Raw genomic sequence first — 15875 nt, 5'->3', positions numbered from 1 at the left:
CACATTCAGTCCCTCTTTACCCTGTTGGATGCCTTCAACGCCACCTTTTAATAGTGCCACTCTTGCTTTCTTCTTCAATTTTAATTTGCGTGGTATCTCTTTCCTTTATCTTCAGCTGCTATTTCTCTTCTTTTCTTTTTATAGATGATTCTTGTTAAACAACAAGGCAGAATTTGTTCTGTTCACATTTAGTGTGGTACTTTTGATTTTCCTCTTTCATCCCGTGCCATGTGCATTATTTATTGCAACTGATTCCTTTCTGCATTCTGGAGGGGTGTTTACAGTGGAGGTGACCAGGCAGTAGTTCTGGGTGGTATCCTGTGTCCAGGTGTGGGTGGTGCATGTCTTGCCACCACAACTGTGCTGTGTTAAGGAGACCAGCTTTGCAGCAGAACTTCAGGCTCCTTTCTGACTTTGAAGCCTCCCAATGTCATCCTCTATCTTCCCTGGATTCTCAGTGAGCCACCAACATCTTTTTTCTTTTCTTTCTTTTCTTTTTTTTGGCAGTAGGGTACTGGGGACTGAACTCAGAGGCACTGGACCACTAAGCTGCATCCCCAGACCTATTTTTGTATTTTATTTAGAGACAGGGTCTCACCAAGTCACTTAGTGCCTCTCTTTTGCTGAGGCTGATTTGAACTTGTGATCCTCCTGCCTCAGCCTCCTGAGCCGCTGGGATTACAGGCGTGCACCACTGAGCTTGGCACCAACATGTTTTTAATTAAATTTTTGCTTTGCTTTGTTTTAGTTGGGTGCAGTTGCTGCTTGTTGCTTTAACTGAGAAGTCTGAATAATGCAATTCCAAGTTGTTTTTGCTTTCATTTTTAAAATTCATCTCCACAGAGCACCTGTGCTCAGTAGTTTTAATCTATTTATTTAGATACATAACTAGAGACTGAGAAGGGACAGAGGACACTGGGACCACAAAATGATCCAACTGTTCCACACTCTACAGGGAATTCTCCAAATGTCCCCCCCCCTTAATGATTTAGAACAGATATCCTTTATTCTCATTTTTATGAGGGAAAGCCCTGATCTCCTCCTTAAAAAATAACCCAGTTTTTACAGACTTTCAAATGACCTTAAGTGTTTTAATTATAAAATTAGGCACCCACTTATAAAACAAATAAATGAAGGTGGACAGAGGAATTTTCTGGACTTGTGGGGCGCGGCACCTCCTTGCCAGCTGCCGGTGCGGGTCCGCTGTGTTCCTGGAGTACCTCCTTGCTCAGGGTGATGCGGCTCAAATCCGCAAATTCCTGAAGTCGTCTTCTAAAGCCGCCTCATGCCAGGACTGTGGAGAGATGAACAAGTCAGGGTGTGCGGGTGGGTGAGGAACCCCCGTGAGGAAGAGAAGCAGCTCCGGAAGGAGAGGGACAGGCCCGCCAGGGGCCTTGGGAGGCACAGAGAGGGGACAGGAGCCCTGAGAAACGGGAGGCCAGCAGGAACTGGGAGAGGAAAAGACAGACATGTGGGGGCTGCGGGAGAGAGGAGGAGGAGGGAGCTGGAGAGGACGGAGGGAACAGGCGGTGGCCCGAGGTGGCCGGGGGCGGTGACAGGTCTCACCTGGAGGATGCGATTGAGTCGTTGTTGTATGTTCTTGCTGCGTTGCTCCAGACCGTCCCAGCACTCAGGCCCAAAGGCTCTCCCCTGGTGGTCCACGAACCTGTCCCAGCAGTCGGAGAAGTCTGAAACGCAGCGGAGGCTGGTTGGCTGGGAACCACAGCCACCGGGCAGGGTCCTCTTCTGCTCCACCTTCCTCTCCAGGGCCTCGTCCCGTCCCTAGGGTCCTCCTTTCTTATGCTCCACCTTCCTCCTTCCCCATGTCCCTCGGGTCCTCCTGCCTTCCCTCCTGCCCAGCATCTCTCCTGTCCACCTGCCCTGCCCTCATGGCGCCTCCCCTTGTCCCCTTGTTCCTGGGGACACTGCCCTGTCCTCTGACAGCTTGGGTCCCTCCTTCCTACCTTGGAAACCCATGACGATCACCGGAACCTGGGATGTATACAGAAGATGCAGCCCTTCCTGAAACTTCTGGAACCAGTGGTAGTAGAGGCGGGAGGTGAAGAGCTGCAGCGTCAGGTGCCGGTGGCTTCTCTTGAGGTCGACCAGCTCCCGGGCACAGTGTAGGCAGGGGCTCCACGTGAGGTAACAGGTGATGTCGTAGTTCTTGTCTTTGTCCAGTTTCAGGGAACGGATCTTTTCAACAAAGCGAATTTCTGCATGGCGACCTCTCTGGAGAGGGGAATCCCCACAGAGAGAAGGAAGGTTAGAAGGCAGAGGCCCGTGTCACGTGAGTGTGGGAGTCTTGTCCAGCATGGGACAAGGACCTCCTTCCAGGGCTCACTCAACCTCCCAAATCCCATGGCTTTTTCTAGATTGGACGGGGATCCCAGTCCCCAGAGGGGAGGGGTCAGCAGACAGACCACACCCCCATGGCTCCATCAGGGCCCCTCCTTGGGACACTTGCTCAGGAGTGTCCGAAAGTGTTTCAGCCCAGGAGCAGGTGGGAGGGGAATTGCTGGGCGATGTCAGGCTGGGAGACCAGGGGACAGCCCAAGGCAGGTGGGCCACCAAGGAGATCTGGGAGGAGCTCAGACTGCGGACCAGGACTCTGGTTCCTCCAGAGCAGCACTGAGGTGAGATGGCCGTGAGCAGACGTTAGCTTCTCCTGGAGGGCCGGGAAGAGCGCTCTGGGGTCGGGGGGCACAGCCCCGTGGGGTCCAAGGATGGGACAGAACGTACAGAGCTGCGGGCTGGGACCCAGCAAAGGTCAGGGAGGCGGTGGGGGTTGAAAGGCTGTTCGGGACCTTCGAGCCCTGAGCCCTGAGCCCTGCTGGGACCTTGTTTCGAAGGTAGTCTGAGGCATACGTGACGCCGTTGAGCTGCAGCTGGTAGCACAGGTAGGTCTTCCGGCGGTGGTGGGGCCAGGGGACCCGGCGGTGGTTGTTAAACTGGATGCAGAATGTTTCTTGTTTTAGCAGCTTCATGACACCTCTGTGCAACGGAGAAAACTGGAGGTGCGGAGGGCGTCCCTGGAGCCACCCTGCGCTGGCTCAGATCACCTCTGGAATCAACTCTGCGGTGAGAGAGGAGCAGGAGGGAAGGAGCAGCGGCTGCCAGGAGCTGCGGCCCTGGGCCACTTCTCTCAGGAGTGCCCACTGCCTCCCGGCCTCCCCTCTGCTGATGCAGCCCAGGCTTGATCATTTTGTGGGGACACCCCATCCAGGCACCCTTCGGCCTGGGCTGGGGGGGACGTCCCTCCCTAACTGTGATCTGTGAAACTCGCCCCTTTGTCTGGAGCCACCACCCCCAGAGTCGCACAGACATCTGGACCCCAACATTCCAAAGTCTGAACCTTTCGAATGGAAACCGGTGTGTTTCCTCTGACTCTGGGTCTCTGCTCTTCACCCCTGGACCACCATTCCTGTGCACCAGGAACCCAGAGGCAAGGTCCAAACAAAACTTGTCCCTAAGGGAGTATCGTGACGGAGACTTTCTGTGGAAGGACTGACTTGGGTTTTCCTCTCCCTACTTGCAATGACACTCTTTAGAGGATTCAGTTTTCTGTCTCACTTTTTCCCTTTTTAATATCATATTGCAAGGCGACCTGGCAAGAGTGGCATGAGAGCCGCTGGACCCCGGGTGAGCGGGTAGTGCTGGCGAGGCAGGAGACGGGTTTCTGACAGGCAGATAGAAAGGGGGACCTCGAGAATGGGGTCCGCCACCCCAGACTAAAACCCCAAGCTAATGGTGCTGGACTGAAGGTCCCCTGGCACATTGTGCCAGTACTTGCTGCGGTTGCCCCTGGCTTCCTTGGCCACCCTAACACTAGTCCACCCCAAGGAGCTGTTTTGGACCCAAGCAGTGCTTGTGTTTTAAGGAACAAGTACCAGACAAACTCAGGTTAACAAACACGTGAAACCATCCGTCATGGGAACGAGAGACTAAAATCATATGCCTTCGTTGGAGTCAGAGAAAGAGGACCCTCAGGGGACTTTCCAGTGAGAGGTTAATTCCCCAGCGAAACAGGACAAAAGTCCCTAGACAGAGGGCCACCAGCAGTGGCCTCTTTGGGACTCCTCCTTTGCTCTGGGAGCTTTCCTTGCTGGCTTCTAACAAATCTGCTGCTGAATTCTCACCCTCTGTCGCCTGCACACTTTATTCCTTGGGTGTATGAGACAAGAACCCTCCAGCGCTCACAACACCCTGGGTGACCCTGGGGCTTGAACCCAGGGCCGTGTGCATGCTAGGCAGGTGCCCTTCCACTGAGCTGCGGCTCTACTGGATTCTTCTGGATACGTGGACAGAATTGCTACTACCCCACCGGAAGGCCGCTGGGGCATGCTTGGGCCAGAGCCCCACACCACGAGGACATTATGATTGAGTTAAGTGGATGCCAGTCCTGACAGCTGCTTAGGAAGCTCAGAGGAGACCCAGCTCTGTCCTTCTGGGCGTTCCAACAGTGCCCTAGGCAAATGCAACTTGGCTGACCATCCAACCCTCAGAAACCGTGTCTGGACCCAGAATTCAGGGTGCTGGTCCTTAAGGCACAGACCACAGGTGCAACTGAGGCCACTTCCTATGGCCGTGTGGCCAGCACCGACCTCCTGAAGACACGGCCCTCTGCACCAGTAACCAGACCCCTGCTAGCGTGCGGTGTGCTCATTAACAAGGCCACTGATGTCATCAGTGGAAACCTGGTTTTGACATCTCCTGTGCCCATTAGGAAGGTTTCAGGTGGATTCAGATGCAGTGCTGAAGGGCTGGCACCAGCCTTGGGTAAGTGGCTGGTCAGCCCCACATCAGGTGATTGGCACCCTGCCGCCCTCAGGGTGAGGGATAAAACCAAACCCAATCGCAGCTCGAGCTTTCTATCGCTTGGGACTTTCCGCCTTAGCTCTAGAGCCCCCACGCTCTGGGAAACCCCCCAGCCCTGGGCAGTCAGGGCTGAAGTATTTCAACACGATTTTAGAAAGTCATTCTTAACAGCAAATTAAGAACCTTGGCCTTGAAGCGCTAAAAGAACAGGTATGCTGGAAATGACGTGGCAGAATTACTTTAAGAGCAATTTGCCTTCAGTCTCACGTTGGTATATATCATGTTTGTTCACGGGAAACAATGTCGTTCCCGTCTTGTTTGGAGTTTTTCCTCCACGAAGCACAAATGGCAGAAGTGTGTAAGTCTGGACAATAATGTTTATAAAGGTACTTTGTAGCTGCCTGCAAACATCATCTTAATCGTTCAGCCACCTCGAGTCTGTGGCTGAGCTTGAGAAAGGACTTCGAGAAGACCCCGCAGCCCTGTTGAAGCTGTCCTGGGACAGGAGCCACAGGAAGTGGGGGAGCCGCAAGGGGGGCTTCATCGAGTCTGAGGCTCGAAAAGCAGAGAACTGTGCGATCTGGTTCCAGTTCCCTCTCCTAAGGCCTTGGGAAAGTCCCTGTCAGTGACTGTCCTCCTACACACCACCTCCCTGCCTGGGTCACCAGGGCGACAGGGCCCTAGGGCACTTTCCCTCCCTGAGTCCCTGCCCACCTCTCCTCTCAGGCCCTTCACCTACCTGATCTGTGGAGCAGCCCCTGCGGCCTCTGGGACAGGCTTGTCCCTGTTCTGCTCTCTTCTCTGAGGCTGGGCCCTATTTCCTGGGTACAGGGCCGGTGCTTTGGAAGCCCCCTGATGGATCTGCTGCTGAGTGAACTCCCAGGGCACCGAGTGCACGCCCCACCTTCTTCCTGGCTTGGTGGGAGGGCCTAGGGTGGCTTAGCTTCCTCAGGCTCAGACCACCTTCTGTCCTTCCCTCTGTCCCTGGCTGGGCACAGCAGGGGCCCCGTGATGAAGATCAGGACCAGGAGACCGCAAAGGGAAAGAGAAAGTGATTCCAGAGAGGGGAGGGTGTGGGCCTGGCGGATGACCGTAAGGAGACAGGGAAGTAATGGGAATTGCTACAGCTGTGTGCTACGGAGTAGTAATAAGCTGTATTTGGAAGTTGCCTGAGCTTGTAAAGCAAGTGGAACAAGCTGATAAGACCCAGGCAAGGCAGACGCCGGACCAGTGTGGATATGAACCTCTATCTACGAGAACAGAGCGTGACTAGGCTGAAAATCACTACTTCAGTCCCTGCACCTCTGTAGCAAACGGTCAGCAGCACCGCGACCAGAGGACTCCACGTCACTCTGTCACTTGACTACCCCGGCTGCCGTCCACACCATCACCATCGCCCATCGACCATTGTCACTGAGCCTGGATGACTGACCACCGCTCCAGTGATGACAACCTGCCATCCCGAACATCCAGCCTCATGGGACACCCGAGGACACCCGAGGACACCGAGGAGCTGAGAGAGGCTGCGGCTGGGAAGAATCCCTGTCTATTGACTGACGTCTTGGCTAAGAGACGTAGCATTGAGTAAGTCCGTGGAGTCTGAACTCTAGGTGAACAAGGGAGCGAATCTTCCATGTATTGTGACTCGCTGTTATTGGGAATGCTAAGTTGAGTGTGCATTGCACGAATCAAGTTTGCTGGAACCAAACTCCATTCCTCTCTTACTCACTGCTCGTGACAATGACCCTCCTATTGCCGAAAGCTCGGTCCTTGTCCCCAGTGCCAATTCATTAACAGGGACACGGTTTTGGGGAAAAGGAAAAAGAAGTTTTATTGCTTTGCTAGCAAAGGAGAAGCACAGGGGACTCTTGTCCCAGAGGCTGAGATCCTGCCCAGCAGGAGGGACGGGCGTTTAAAGGACGCTTCAAGGGTCACATTCCAGCTGAGCGCTGGTCAGCGTTCCAGGGCGCTCCTTGAAGGTCCTCGATGGCGGTGGGGTTCACTTGTGAATCTGGGAGACAGTCATCCAGGTCCTCAGCAGGCCTCTCCTTCCTGTGGAGCACAGAGCGCTCAGGGTCATCTTGTTCCCTGACCCCAGGTTAGGGAGGGGAGAGGGAGAGGAGGAAAAGGAAACTTGTCCCTTTTGAAAATAAGCCTCAGCTACATTCAAAAGGAGAAGTGGACCCTGTTCCACTCCCTGGGTGCTGGACAGTCTGAGCCTCGCTCCACCACTCGACCCCCCTCAGCTGGGTCCAGACCTGGCACAGCACTGTCCCTGCTCGGCACGTCTGTCTTGTTTTGGCCAGTTTCTCAGCAGGACTCTGTACATGATGCAGAGATGGTGGGAGCTTGGGATACAGGATTTCATCTCTTGCCCCAAAGAAGGCAGGTGTGTTGACAGAGCCGGTGCCCCAACAGCATCAGGAGGGGAAGATCAGGCTCTGACCATGATCTCAGGGGAGTTCTTAAGCACAGAGAGGCTTAGATACTCTCTTGAGATCACACAGCAAACAAATGGCAGAACTGAGTGCTGGCCAGGTCTGCCTGGCTGCTTGCTCCTCCCCCACAACTAGCTGCTTCTAGTCCCTCTAGGATCCCAGGAAAGGAGTGGGGGAAGTGGCACAAAGGGAGGGTAGCTGCCACCCCTGCAGGGCCTCCCAGGTCTGGGCTCAAGGAGCTGGACTTGGAGGGTGCCTTCCAGAAGCTCTGCCCGTGGCGGGTTGAACCAGGGTCCTCAGGTTAAGAGCAACAAAACAGAACCAGGAAAACCCAGAGCATCTGTGAAAGCTGAATCCTGAGGGACGAGGACCCGCTCCCCTTACCTCCCACCCCCTGCCCCCAGGCCCTGGGTAACAGGGGCTTCAGTTTAAAGGGCCACAGGAACTCTGTCCCTTCTACCCTGTGGGTCCTAATGTCCTGGGGCGGGCTGAGGCGGGAGCACAGGGTAAGTTTAAGCTGGTGACTGTTGATCGGCTTGAGGTCACTGGCAGGAAGCACCGCCCCACCCCCACCCTTCATTCAAGACAAACAGCGGGAGAGTCCCCAACAGGGGTCCAACGTACCCAAGACCCTCGTTTAAATACGTTTACATGTTAAAAGGCTTGCGTGGAAGGGCAGCAACCCGACACAATTTCAGGTGCGTTTTGACCCTGTGCAAACTGCAGCTGATGGAAGGATGTGACCGCAGCCAGGCAGCCCTCCTTGCTCCGAGGCGTATTTTTAAAGGGACACGTGCTTTCCCCCCTTCTCTCCTCTCCCCCTCCCCAACAAGATGAGGGGGACTGGTCTCCTTTCCGCCCCTGGTCAGTTGTCCTTGAACACACCCACCACAGGAAGGAGTTGTCTGCCGGAAGACCTGAGATGTGAACTTCCACACACTTTCAGGGCGCACCTGGGACCCCCCCATCAGGGCACACCTGAAATGTGGCCTTTGAGTAGCTTCTTTAAAAGCCCTGTTTTCCCTGAAGGGCAGAATCTCAGCCTCAGGGACAAGAGTCCCGTGTTTCTCCTCTGCTAGCCAAGCAATAAAACTTTTTTCCTTTTTCTCAAAACCGTGTCCTCATTTTAAAATTGGTATTAATTGGCACCGGGGACAAGGACCGAGCTTTTGGTTACAAGGGAAGATTGCTATGTAGCTTATGAATATGCTAATCTTGTTTCAAAAAACCACTTACATGCTGTTCAGCCCTGGGCTTCCCTGCTACTCTGTCCCGGGGTAGCCTCCTTGCTGGGTGAATCAACACAGCAAATAATCCTTAGTAGCCCTCTCTTTGTTAGTTGTTTTTAAGAGCCGGTGACAGGGCCACAGCCCGTGGAAGATTCCAGAATGAGCTGGGCCATTCCAGGAGAGGAGATCAGATCTGCACAATAGGGCGTTTGTCAACATCAAACAGCTGAGCTTCCCCCTGGATTTGCTGCCGGACCCAGGAACTTTGACTTGGTGACTTGGTAGGACTAGTCTGTCAGGTAAGAAAGTTCAGGGAGGCTTCGAGTGGCCTGCTCCTGCTGGCTCCCTTAACAAAGGAGCTGTACGCAGGGGAGAGGGCTGCTTTCTAGGGGGCTGAGGCTTGGGAATGGTAACTGTCTTCAGGTGCATTTCAAAGGTATGCTTTTCTCTTCCTAGGTGGGCCCCTTAACTCCGAGGCCGGCAGAGGGAGGCGTGGTAGATGGATATGGAAACTTGACAAACCCCCAAATAGTGTGTCCTGGGGAGAGGGAGCAAGGCGGAAGGCAACACCTCCACAACATTGATCCTTTCCCAGGACATTCTCTCCCTGGGGAGGAGATACCGTCGAGGCTGGAATGATGGTCTCTGGGAGGAGGCCAAGGCATTGATCCTTCCCAAAACAAATCCTTCCCCAGATACTGACTGCTGACCCCAGGCCTCCATCTGGCCCAGTAAAAACAGATCCCAAATTCCTGAATGCCCAAACTGACACGCTCTGTCTTTAATCAAGTCACCTCTCAGTGTAAGTGACGTAAGCACAGGCTCCCGCTTTGCTCAGTGACTCCTTTTCCACCAGGAAAGTGGGTCCATCAGAGGCACAACTCCATTGCTGAATAAAGGCTCTGCTGATCCGTGAAGTTTAAACACAGTTCCGTCCTTTTATGCTAACACTGGTCAGAGGGTCACCTGCAGCCAAAGTTGTTTTTATATTGACGCTGCATTCTGTATCGACCTCTCTGTCCTGTGATGGGGGTGAGCAGCTGTAGCTGCTCAGAGACCATATGGGGATGGGACAGAACATGAGTTTGGGACCTGGGAACAGGTCATTGTGGTGGGTCCTCAACATTTTTTATTTATTTATTTTTCCTTTTGATTCTGGGGATTGAACTACGGGCACTCGACCACTGAGCCACACCCCGGCCCTTCCATGTTTTTTATTTAGAGACAGGGGCTCACTGAGTTGCTTAGCACCTTTCTTTTCTGAGGCTGGCTTTGAACTCGCGATCCTCCTACCTCAGCCTCCCGAGCCACTGAGATTACAGGCATGTGCCACTGTGCCCGGCACTGAAGCCAAGGTCTTTCTGCTTTGATCCCTGGTGGCAAATGGAGGCCAGGAGTGCATTGGCCCTGTGTCCCCGCACAGGTCTCACCATCTCAGACTGAAGAGTGGGATGGATGGAGAAGGGAGAGCCCTTTTCTGGCCTTTCCCTTGAGACCATTGTGACTTCTCTGGACGTGGGAGCTCCTGCGAGCAGAAATGGAAAACGCGCTGACCCTCTGGGAAGAAGGGAGATGTGCCCCCAGCAGGAGCCGTGCCTGGTGTGGAGCAGGCTGCCTGGAGGCCTGAATCTCCAGAAAGGCCTCTACCTACTTCTTTTTCTCCAGGGGCCTGAACCAGCCTGGCCTGGGCCTGTGCTGGGGACTCTGCTGGTCCCTCCCAGGAGGACAGCTGCTAGTCAGACATGCTGAAGCAGCCACGTTACCACCTGATTCTGTCCGGGAGCAGGGCAGGGTCCCCGGCAGCTCGCGAGCGGATACAGCCTGCCACGACCCCTCAGGCCAGGGAAAGAAGCCCCGGAAGGCTGCCGGTCTTGGGCTGCCAGTCTCCAAACAGTGAGACAGCAGATTCTGGGGTCTGAGTACCTGGCTGGTGGCATCTCGTTATAGAATCCAAGTCATTGTATCCCAGAAGCTCATTCTCTGAGAAATCAAGTCAGCCTCGAAGGCCTTGGACCCCCTTGTCATTTCATGCTTCTGCCCGAACCCATTTACACTCGGGCTGGTAACTAGGTCCCGGTACTGGGGACAAAGGGGCAGAGGAGTTCTCTGGCCTTAACCCTCACCTTTATCCCACCGACACCTTCCTGACGTCCCACCCGCTGGGAGGCACCAAGATGCCCCCAGGGATCTGTCACAAGGAAGAAATTCCTAAAACCATTCCCGAACTCGTGGCCAGTGGGAAGCAACAGACCCCAGGTCACTCGGCTGCTCCATCCAGGGCAGCCGGTCCTTTGCCGGGGACCAGCCTGAACTTCCTCCGGTCAGTGCGGTGCCCTCCTTACTACTTTCCCCAGTTGCAGCCTGGCCTGGGGCTGGGACTCTGACCTGGTCTCCTTCCCTCTCTTTCCTCCTTTTTTGGTGCCAGAGGGGCCTACCAACAAGCCACATCCCCAGGTCTTTTTTAATTTTTTTTTTTTTCCCTGAGACAGGGCTTTGCTGAGTTGCTGAGGTTGCTTCAAACTCGCAATCCTCCTGCCTCAGCCTCCTGAGTCGCGGGGATTACAGGGGCGTGTGCCACTGCACCTGGTCCCACCCAGCCTGGTTTCATTTTTATTGTCACCGCGTCAGAACTTCCTGTGACTGGTATCATTGTGATGGGAGGAACCAGGTGATGCAGGTGGTGGCAGGGGAGAGGGACCCTGCAGGTGCAGGAGGATGCTTTGGAGGAAGCGAGGGGCCCAGGGGAGGGCACCTTGGGAAAGCGGAGGAGGGCAGGTGGTGGGAGCCCCCCAGGCAGCCCCAGAGGGCAGGAGAAACCGTGGGAGGCCAGGCCTGGAGGGCAGGGGAGTTTGGTCCCCAGGGAAAGGCCAGAGGAGGCTGGAGGGGTGGAGGGACAGCCGCGGGAGTCGCCCGAGGAAGCCCCTCATTGGAGAATCTTCTGCAGCTTCTTGGCCTGGAAGTGACAATTATTAAACAGTCTCTTCCACGGCCTGAGCGGCCTTCCATCGTGCGGGTAGACGAAGTTCTCCCAGCAGTGCTTGAACTCTGCGACCAGAGAGGAGGATGCCGTCAGCGCCCGCCAGTCTGCCCGCCACCCTGCCAGGCGTGCCGCCCACGGCTCCTCACCTGCGAGGGACATGACCCTCACCCTGGCTCCTTCCCGCTGCAGCTTGCGCAGCCCCTCCTGGTGCTCAGTTCTCCAGAAGTAATAGAGGCGGGCCGCGTAGATGGTCAGGCTCACGTTGGCGTGGCTGGCCAGGAAGGCGGCCACCTGCTCGGCACAGTCGCAGCAGGGGCTCCAGGAGACATACCAGGTGATGTGCAGGTGCTGGCTGGGGAACAGCACGGGGTAGTCATGCAGCCAGTAGAGGAAGCACAGCTCAGCATGCAGGCGGGTCTCCAGCAGGACCTGGAGGCCAGGGCGGAGGACGCAGCTGGAGCGGCTGTTGGGGGGTGGCCTGCCACCCCATCTCCCCCACCCTCCTCTCCTGCTTCTTCCCTCTTGAATCCATCCATGCTGCCAGCTCCCAGTGTCCCCGGGCCAGCATTCTGAGCTCCACAGAGCTGCAGCCTCCCAGGGGGCAGGGAGCCCCTGGCCACAGGTGCCTACCGAGCACTCGAACGGTGGCTTGTCTGAATTGAGACCTGGGTCCCAGTAAGACACACAGCTCATTTCAAAACAGAAACGAAGAGTGTCGTATTGCTTGTATGTCGAAGTGCCGTGCTAGCTACTTGGACTAGATAAGCCATCAAAGGTAATGCCACTCCTGTCCCCAACTTCGCAAGCCGTGGGCACCAGGAGAGCGAAGTGATGGCAGGACTCCACGCCTGCCCCTCAGATGGCTGTGCTGCAGAGCAAGCCGGCCCCCCTCAAAGCACCTGGCACAGCCGCGCCTGGGTGGCGGCCGGGCCGCGCGTGGAGGGCGTGTGACTGCTCGCGCGGTGCGGGGGCTGCAGGGGTGGCATTGGCTCCAGCAACTGCGGTTCTGTTCTGGTCACAGCTGCCGTGTGGGGGGCCAGGGAGGCCCCGCGCGCGAGCTCTGAGAGGGCGGGGGGCAGGGGAAGCACAGCGGCCCCCTCGTGGGCGATGGGTCCTGTCTGGGTGGGGATCAGGAATGTGGCCGGGGCAGGTCCCACAGCCCCCGACACAGGAAGGCCGGTAAGACCCTGGCTGCTCGGTGCCCAGCCAGCTTGAGGCTCTTTCCTCCAGACTGCTGGACACAGACCTCACGACAAGGTCTGGGGAGGTCAAGAGCCACGGGTATCAGATTGCAGGGTGGTCAGGCAGAAGCCTCGGGCCAGAGTCCCAGCATCTGGCTTTTCACTCATCATTTTTTCTGCGTTCCCAGCTGGCTTGGCTCCTGCCTACCACACAAGAAGAGTGTGGCCAATACCTGGTTTTTCAGGACCCCCATGTGAAAGGGGACAATGGAGTCACGATCTTCTCTATCCACCTGGTAGCACAGGAAGGTGTTGTGCCGGCCCAGGGCCCAGCGTAGGTTCCGAAAGTGGAAGAGGAATGTCTTTCGATGTATGCGCCTTATCTGGTTTCTGGAGGCACAAAAGAAAATGCTGAGTGTCCCCTCGAGTTACTGTAGGCTGCTGTCCACTGAGCCGGCCCCTGGGCCCCCAGGTCCTCTGGGTGCTCCCTGACCCTCCACAGCTCTGAGAATTCCCACCGTCCAGGGCCTGTTGGACCTGCCCTGGGTCCCAGCTGTGGTCTCTCCAGGGACACCCCCACCCTCCCACCCTGCCTGCTCAGTCCCCAACCCATAAAGAAAGGTACAACCCCCCCACTCCCAAAGGCGGGCTTTGAACATCTCTCTTTAGTCCCTTCCCGACTTTCCACCTGTGCCCACTGCTGTGTCTTCTGGACTTTTAAAAATCAGGGCAACACCTAAAAAGCGGACAAGCCACTGTTCTGAGCGCTTCATGCGCCTCGCCCCACCCCTGGGGAGCCACCCCAATCCTGCTGCCCCCACTCGACAGGGAGCAGAGCTGTTAGCGATGGAGCTGGACCCTGTCCGGAACAGGTCATGTCCAGCTGGCACATCAGAGGCCCGAAGGGGTGAGCTGTCTGGATGGAACTTTCTGCTCTCTGATCTCCTGATCATTCATTCTTGGGTTCTCCGGTCCTCTTGGTGGTCCAGTTCTAAGAGGTGAAGTCTCATCTCTGAGGTTGTGGGTGAGCCTGGGGACCCTCTGCAGTCCCTCTTGAGCCCACAGTGGAGGTGACTCCTGGAGAATGATTCATTCTGTCTCAGGGCTCCTCGCCCTCCCCACCCCCACACACAGTGAAGTCCCTCAGAGCGCTCTGAACCAGACTGCCCAGCACTCAATCAGACTTTGCGTTAATTCTGATTGATTACCAGACCAGGAAAGTCTGGAAAACCCATGGCGGGGTAGCCCGGGTGGTGACTTGTGGACAGCTCTGGAGAAATGACACCGGGGCTGGGAGCGGAAATGGGGTGGCAAACTCAGAAGTGGCCAGGGCTCCCCCACCAACTGGCCAAGACCCTCCAGGGAGAGGGTGCCGTGGAGCACCCTGGAGAGGGAGAGAGCCCGCCTGGGAGCCAGGAGAGGAAGACCAGGAGAGAGGCACTAGGGGGAGTGGCGGCAGGGGTCCCCAGGAAAGGACAGCTGCGTTGGGCAGGGGGCATAGAGCTAGTGGTACCTGATCGCTGGAGATGAGTTGTGGCATCCTGGGCAGGCTCCTTGTCTCTGGCTCTGGGGCTCCATTTCCTGGTTACAGGGCCATTGCTTTGGAAGCCCCCGATGGATCTGTGAGGGACCACCCAGGGCCATCCGAGGCAGGCCCCGGCCTCTTCCTGGTCTGGCACCGGGCGGGGGAACCGGGGGTGGTTTTTCTGCCTCGGGTTCAGACGCCTCCCCTCCTTCCCTCTGTTCCTGGCTGGGCAGAGCGAGGCACAGCCCCTGAGGTGACGGCAGGACCTCCCCACAGCAGGACCACAGGAAGCGAAAGGGAAAGCGAAAGTAAGTGATCCCAGAGCCGAGGAGGGCGCGGGCCTGCGGGGCGCCCGGCTGTGCACAGCCGGGGCTGCCTGCTGAATGGAGGGAGGGTCTGGGGAGCGGGGGGTGCTGGACAGGGACAGTGCCCACCCAGACAGGCACGCCTGGGAGCCGGGCAGGGCAGGCACGGACTGGGTTCCTAATTCTGATCTTCCCATCTGTCTCCTCATCCAACTTCCCAGCCACTAACCCCAATGGGACTGATGGGGACAAAGACTCCGCGCTGGTGATTGACAGCTCAGGAGCCGACGGTTGCAGATGGCAGAGCTGGAATGGGAGACCTCACGCTGTGGTTTCTCCACAGCCCAGCCCCTTCTCGGGCTTCTGCAGACAGCAGGCTTGCTGCCCACTCTCCAGGGTGGTGGTGTGGACCAAGACAATGTCTCACATACGCGGGCACGCATGAGCGCGCACACACACACACACACACACACCTGTGCATACACACACACACCTGTGCATACACACAGCTTTCTTTCTAATTGCTTAAATCCATCTAAGGATAAAACCAGAATTCCTTTTTTTTGGTACCAGGGATTGAATCCAGGGATACTTACCACGGAGCCACGCCCCCAGCCCTTTTTACTTTTTATTTTGTGACAGGGTCTCTAAATTGCTTAGGGCCTTCCTAAGTTGCTGAGTCTGGTCTTGAACGTGAGATCCTCCTGCCTCAGCCTCCTGAGTCACTGGGATTACAGGCGTTCACCACCAAGCCCAGCCTAAAACCTAGAATTCTTTGTTGGTTTGAACTTCCATTGTGTCCTCCAAATAATCGTCCTGAATATCACGTCCTACAACTGGGTTTTATCCCAGATGAAGCTGTGCTCTTTGCGGGGTGCGAGGCACCTCCCAAGGCAGAGCCCTATGTGAAGACTGATGAAAGGCTGTTAGGATTGCAACAGCGCCCTCTTCTGGCGAAAAGTGGTCCTACCTCTCCACAAGGTGACCCTGAAGGGTTGAACTTTCCAGGTGGGTGTTTTCTGTTGCCTTGGAGAACAAATGGGCAGAGGATAACAACATCAGTAGAAAACACAGACTTGCACTGATCAGAGACAGACACATCTTAGAAGAAAATGAAGTGAAGAACCTAGACCCAGGAGGCACCCCTAAATCTATCTCTGGGTGACAGGAAGACACCAGCTTCGCAGCCAGGCGCTCCCAGCTATGCCCGCGTGGTCTTGGGCCGTTTATTTAACATCTCCGAATCACTGATATTCCTCATCTTTAAATGGACATAAACAATATGCACCTTCTAGTTATTGGGAAAATAAAATGTGATTCATTTATGTAAAGAATATAGCCAGTCTCAGCAAAAGTGAGATGCTAAGCAACTCAGTGAGACCCTGTCTCTAAATAGAAT

At 55.8% G+C, this 15875-nt stretch overlaps 2 protein-coding genes and 1 long non-coding RNA gene across 4 annotated transcripts; 1 reads left to right on the top strand and 2 right to left on the bottom strand.

Annotated features, from left to right (window-relative positions):
• Positions 1 to 930: 930 nt before the first annotated feature.
• Positions 931 to 5913, bottom strand: LOC124983830 (DNA dC->dU-editing enzyme APOBEC-3H-like). Of its 2 annotated transcripts, none has more exons than XM_047551439.1 (5): positions 5558 to 5913; positions 2841 to 2994; positions 1965 to 2232; positions 1567 to 1688; positions 931 to 1294 (listed from the first exon to the last, which is right to left on the bottom strand). In XM_047551439.1, exons 2-5 carry the CDS (start codon positions 2985 to 2987, stop codon positions 1244 to 1246), a joined length of 588 nt encoding a protein of 195 aa, XP_047407395.1. In that variant the 5' UTR covers positions 2988 to 2994; positions 5558 to 5913; the 3' UTR covers positions 931 to 1243. The 2 variants fall into 2 exon arrangements, with proteins under 2 accessions (XP_047407395.1, XP_047407394.1); XM_047551438.1 differs by having other exon boundaries at positions 2841 to 3076; positions 5558 to 5909.
• Positions 2315 to 9395, top strand: LOC124983831 (uncharacterized). Its single transcript, XR_007108500.1, has 5 exons — positions 2315 to 2636; positions 2857 to 2900; positions 2982 to 6402; positions 8596 to 8784; positions 8942 to 9395. It is a non-coding gene; the product is annotated as an uncharacterized LOC124983831 (long non-coding RNA).
• On the bottom strand, positions 9188 to 14477 carry LOC124983829 (DNA dC->dU-editing enzyme APOBEC-3C-like). Its single transcript, XM_047551437.1, has 4 exons — positions 14160 to 14477; positions 12880 to 13036; positions 11612 to 11894; positions 9188 to 11530 (listed from the first exon to the last, which is right to left on the bottom strand). The coding sequence occupies exons 1-4, from the start codon at positions 14288 to 14290 to the stop codon at positions 11409 to 11411; spliced, it is 693 nt and encodes a 230-aa protein (XP_047407393.1). The 5' UTR covers positions 14291 to 14477; the 3' UTR covers positions 9188 to 11408.
• Positions 14478 to 15875: the final 1398 nt, after the last annotated feature.

This window comes from Sciurus carolinensis, chromosome 4 (assembly GCF_902686445.1).
Source record: "Sciurus carolinensis chromosome 4, mSciCar1.2, whole genome shotgun sequence".
Lineage (NCBI taxonomy): Eukaryota > Metazoa > Chordata > Mammalia > Rodentia > Sciuridae > Sciurus > Sciurus carolinensis.
This window is presented reverse-complemented; position numbering and strand designations above follow the sequence as displayed.

Excerpts from the sequence above, each read along its gene's own strand:
- LOC124983830 (XM_047551439.1), bottom strand. The coding sequence starts at position 2,987 with ATGAAGCTGCTAAAACAAGAAACATTCTGCATCCAGTTTAACAACCAC. Across the intron at positions 2,233-2,840 it reads CAGACTACCTTCGAAACAAG|AGAGGTCGCCATGCAGAAAT; the intron begins GTCCCAGCAGGG and ends TCCCCTCTCCAG. Across the intron at positions 1,689-1,964 it reads GATCGTCATGGGTTTCCAAG|ACTTCTCCGACTGCTGGGAC; the intron begins GTAGGAAGGAGG and ends GCTGCGTTTCAG.
- LOC124983829 (XM_047551437.1), bottom strand. The coding sequence starts at position 14,290 with ATGGCCCTGGGTGGTCCCTCACAGATCCATCGGGGGCTTCCAAAGCAA. Across the intron at positions 11,895-12,879 it reads TGGGGGTCCTGAAAAACCAG|GTCCTGCTGGAGACCCGCCT; the intron begins GTATTGGCCACA and ends CCTGGCCTCCAG. Across the intron at positions 11,531-11,611 it reads GAGGGTCATGTCCCTCGCAG|AGTTCAAGCACTGCTGGGAG; the intron begins GTGAGGAGCCGT and ends CTCTGGTCGCAG.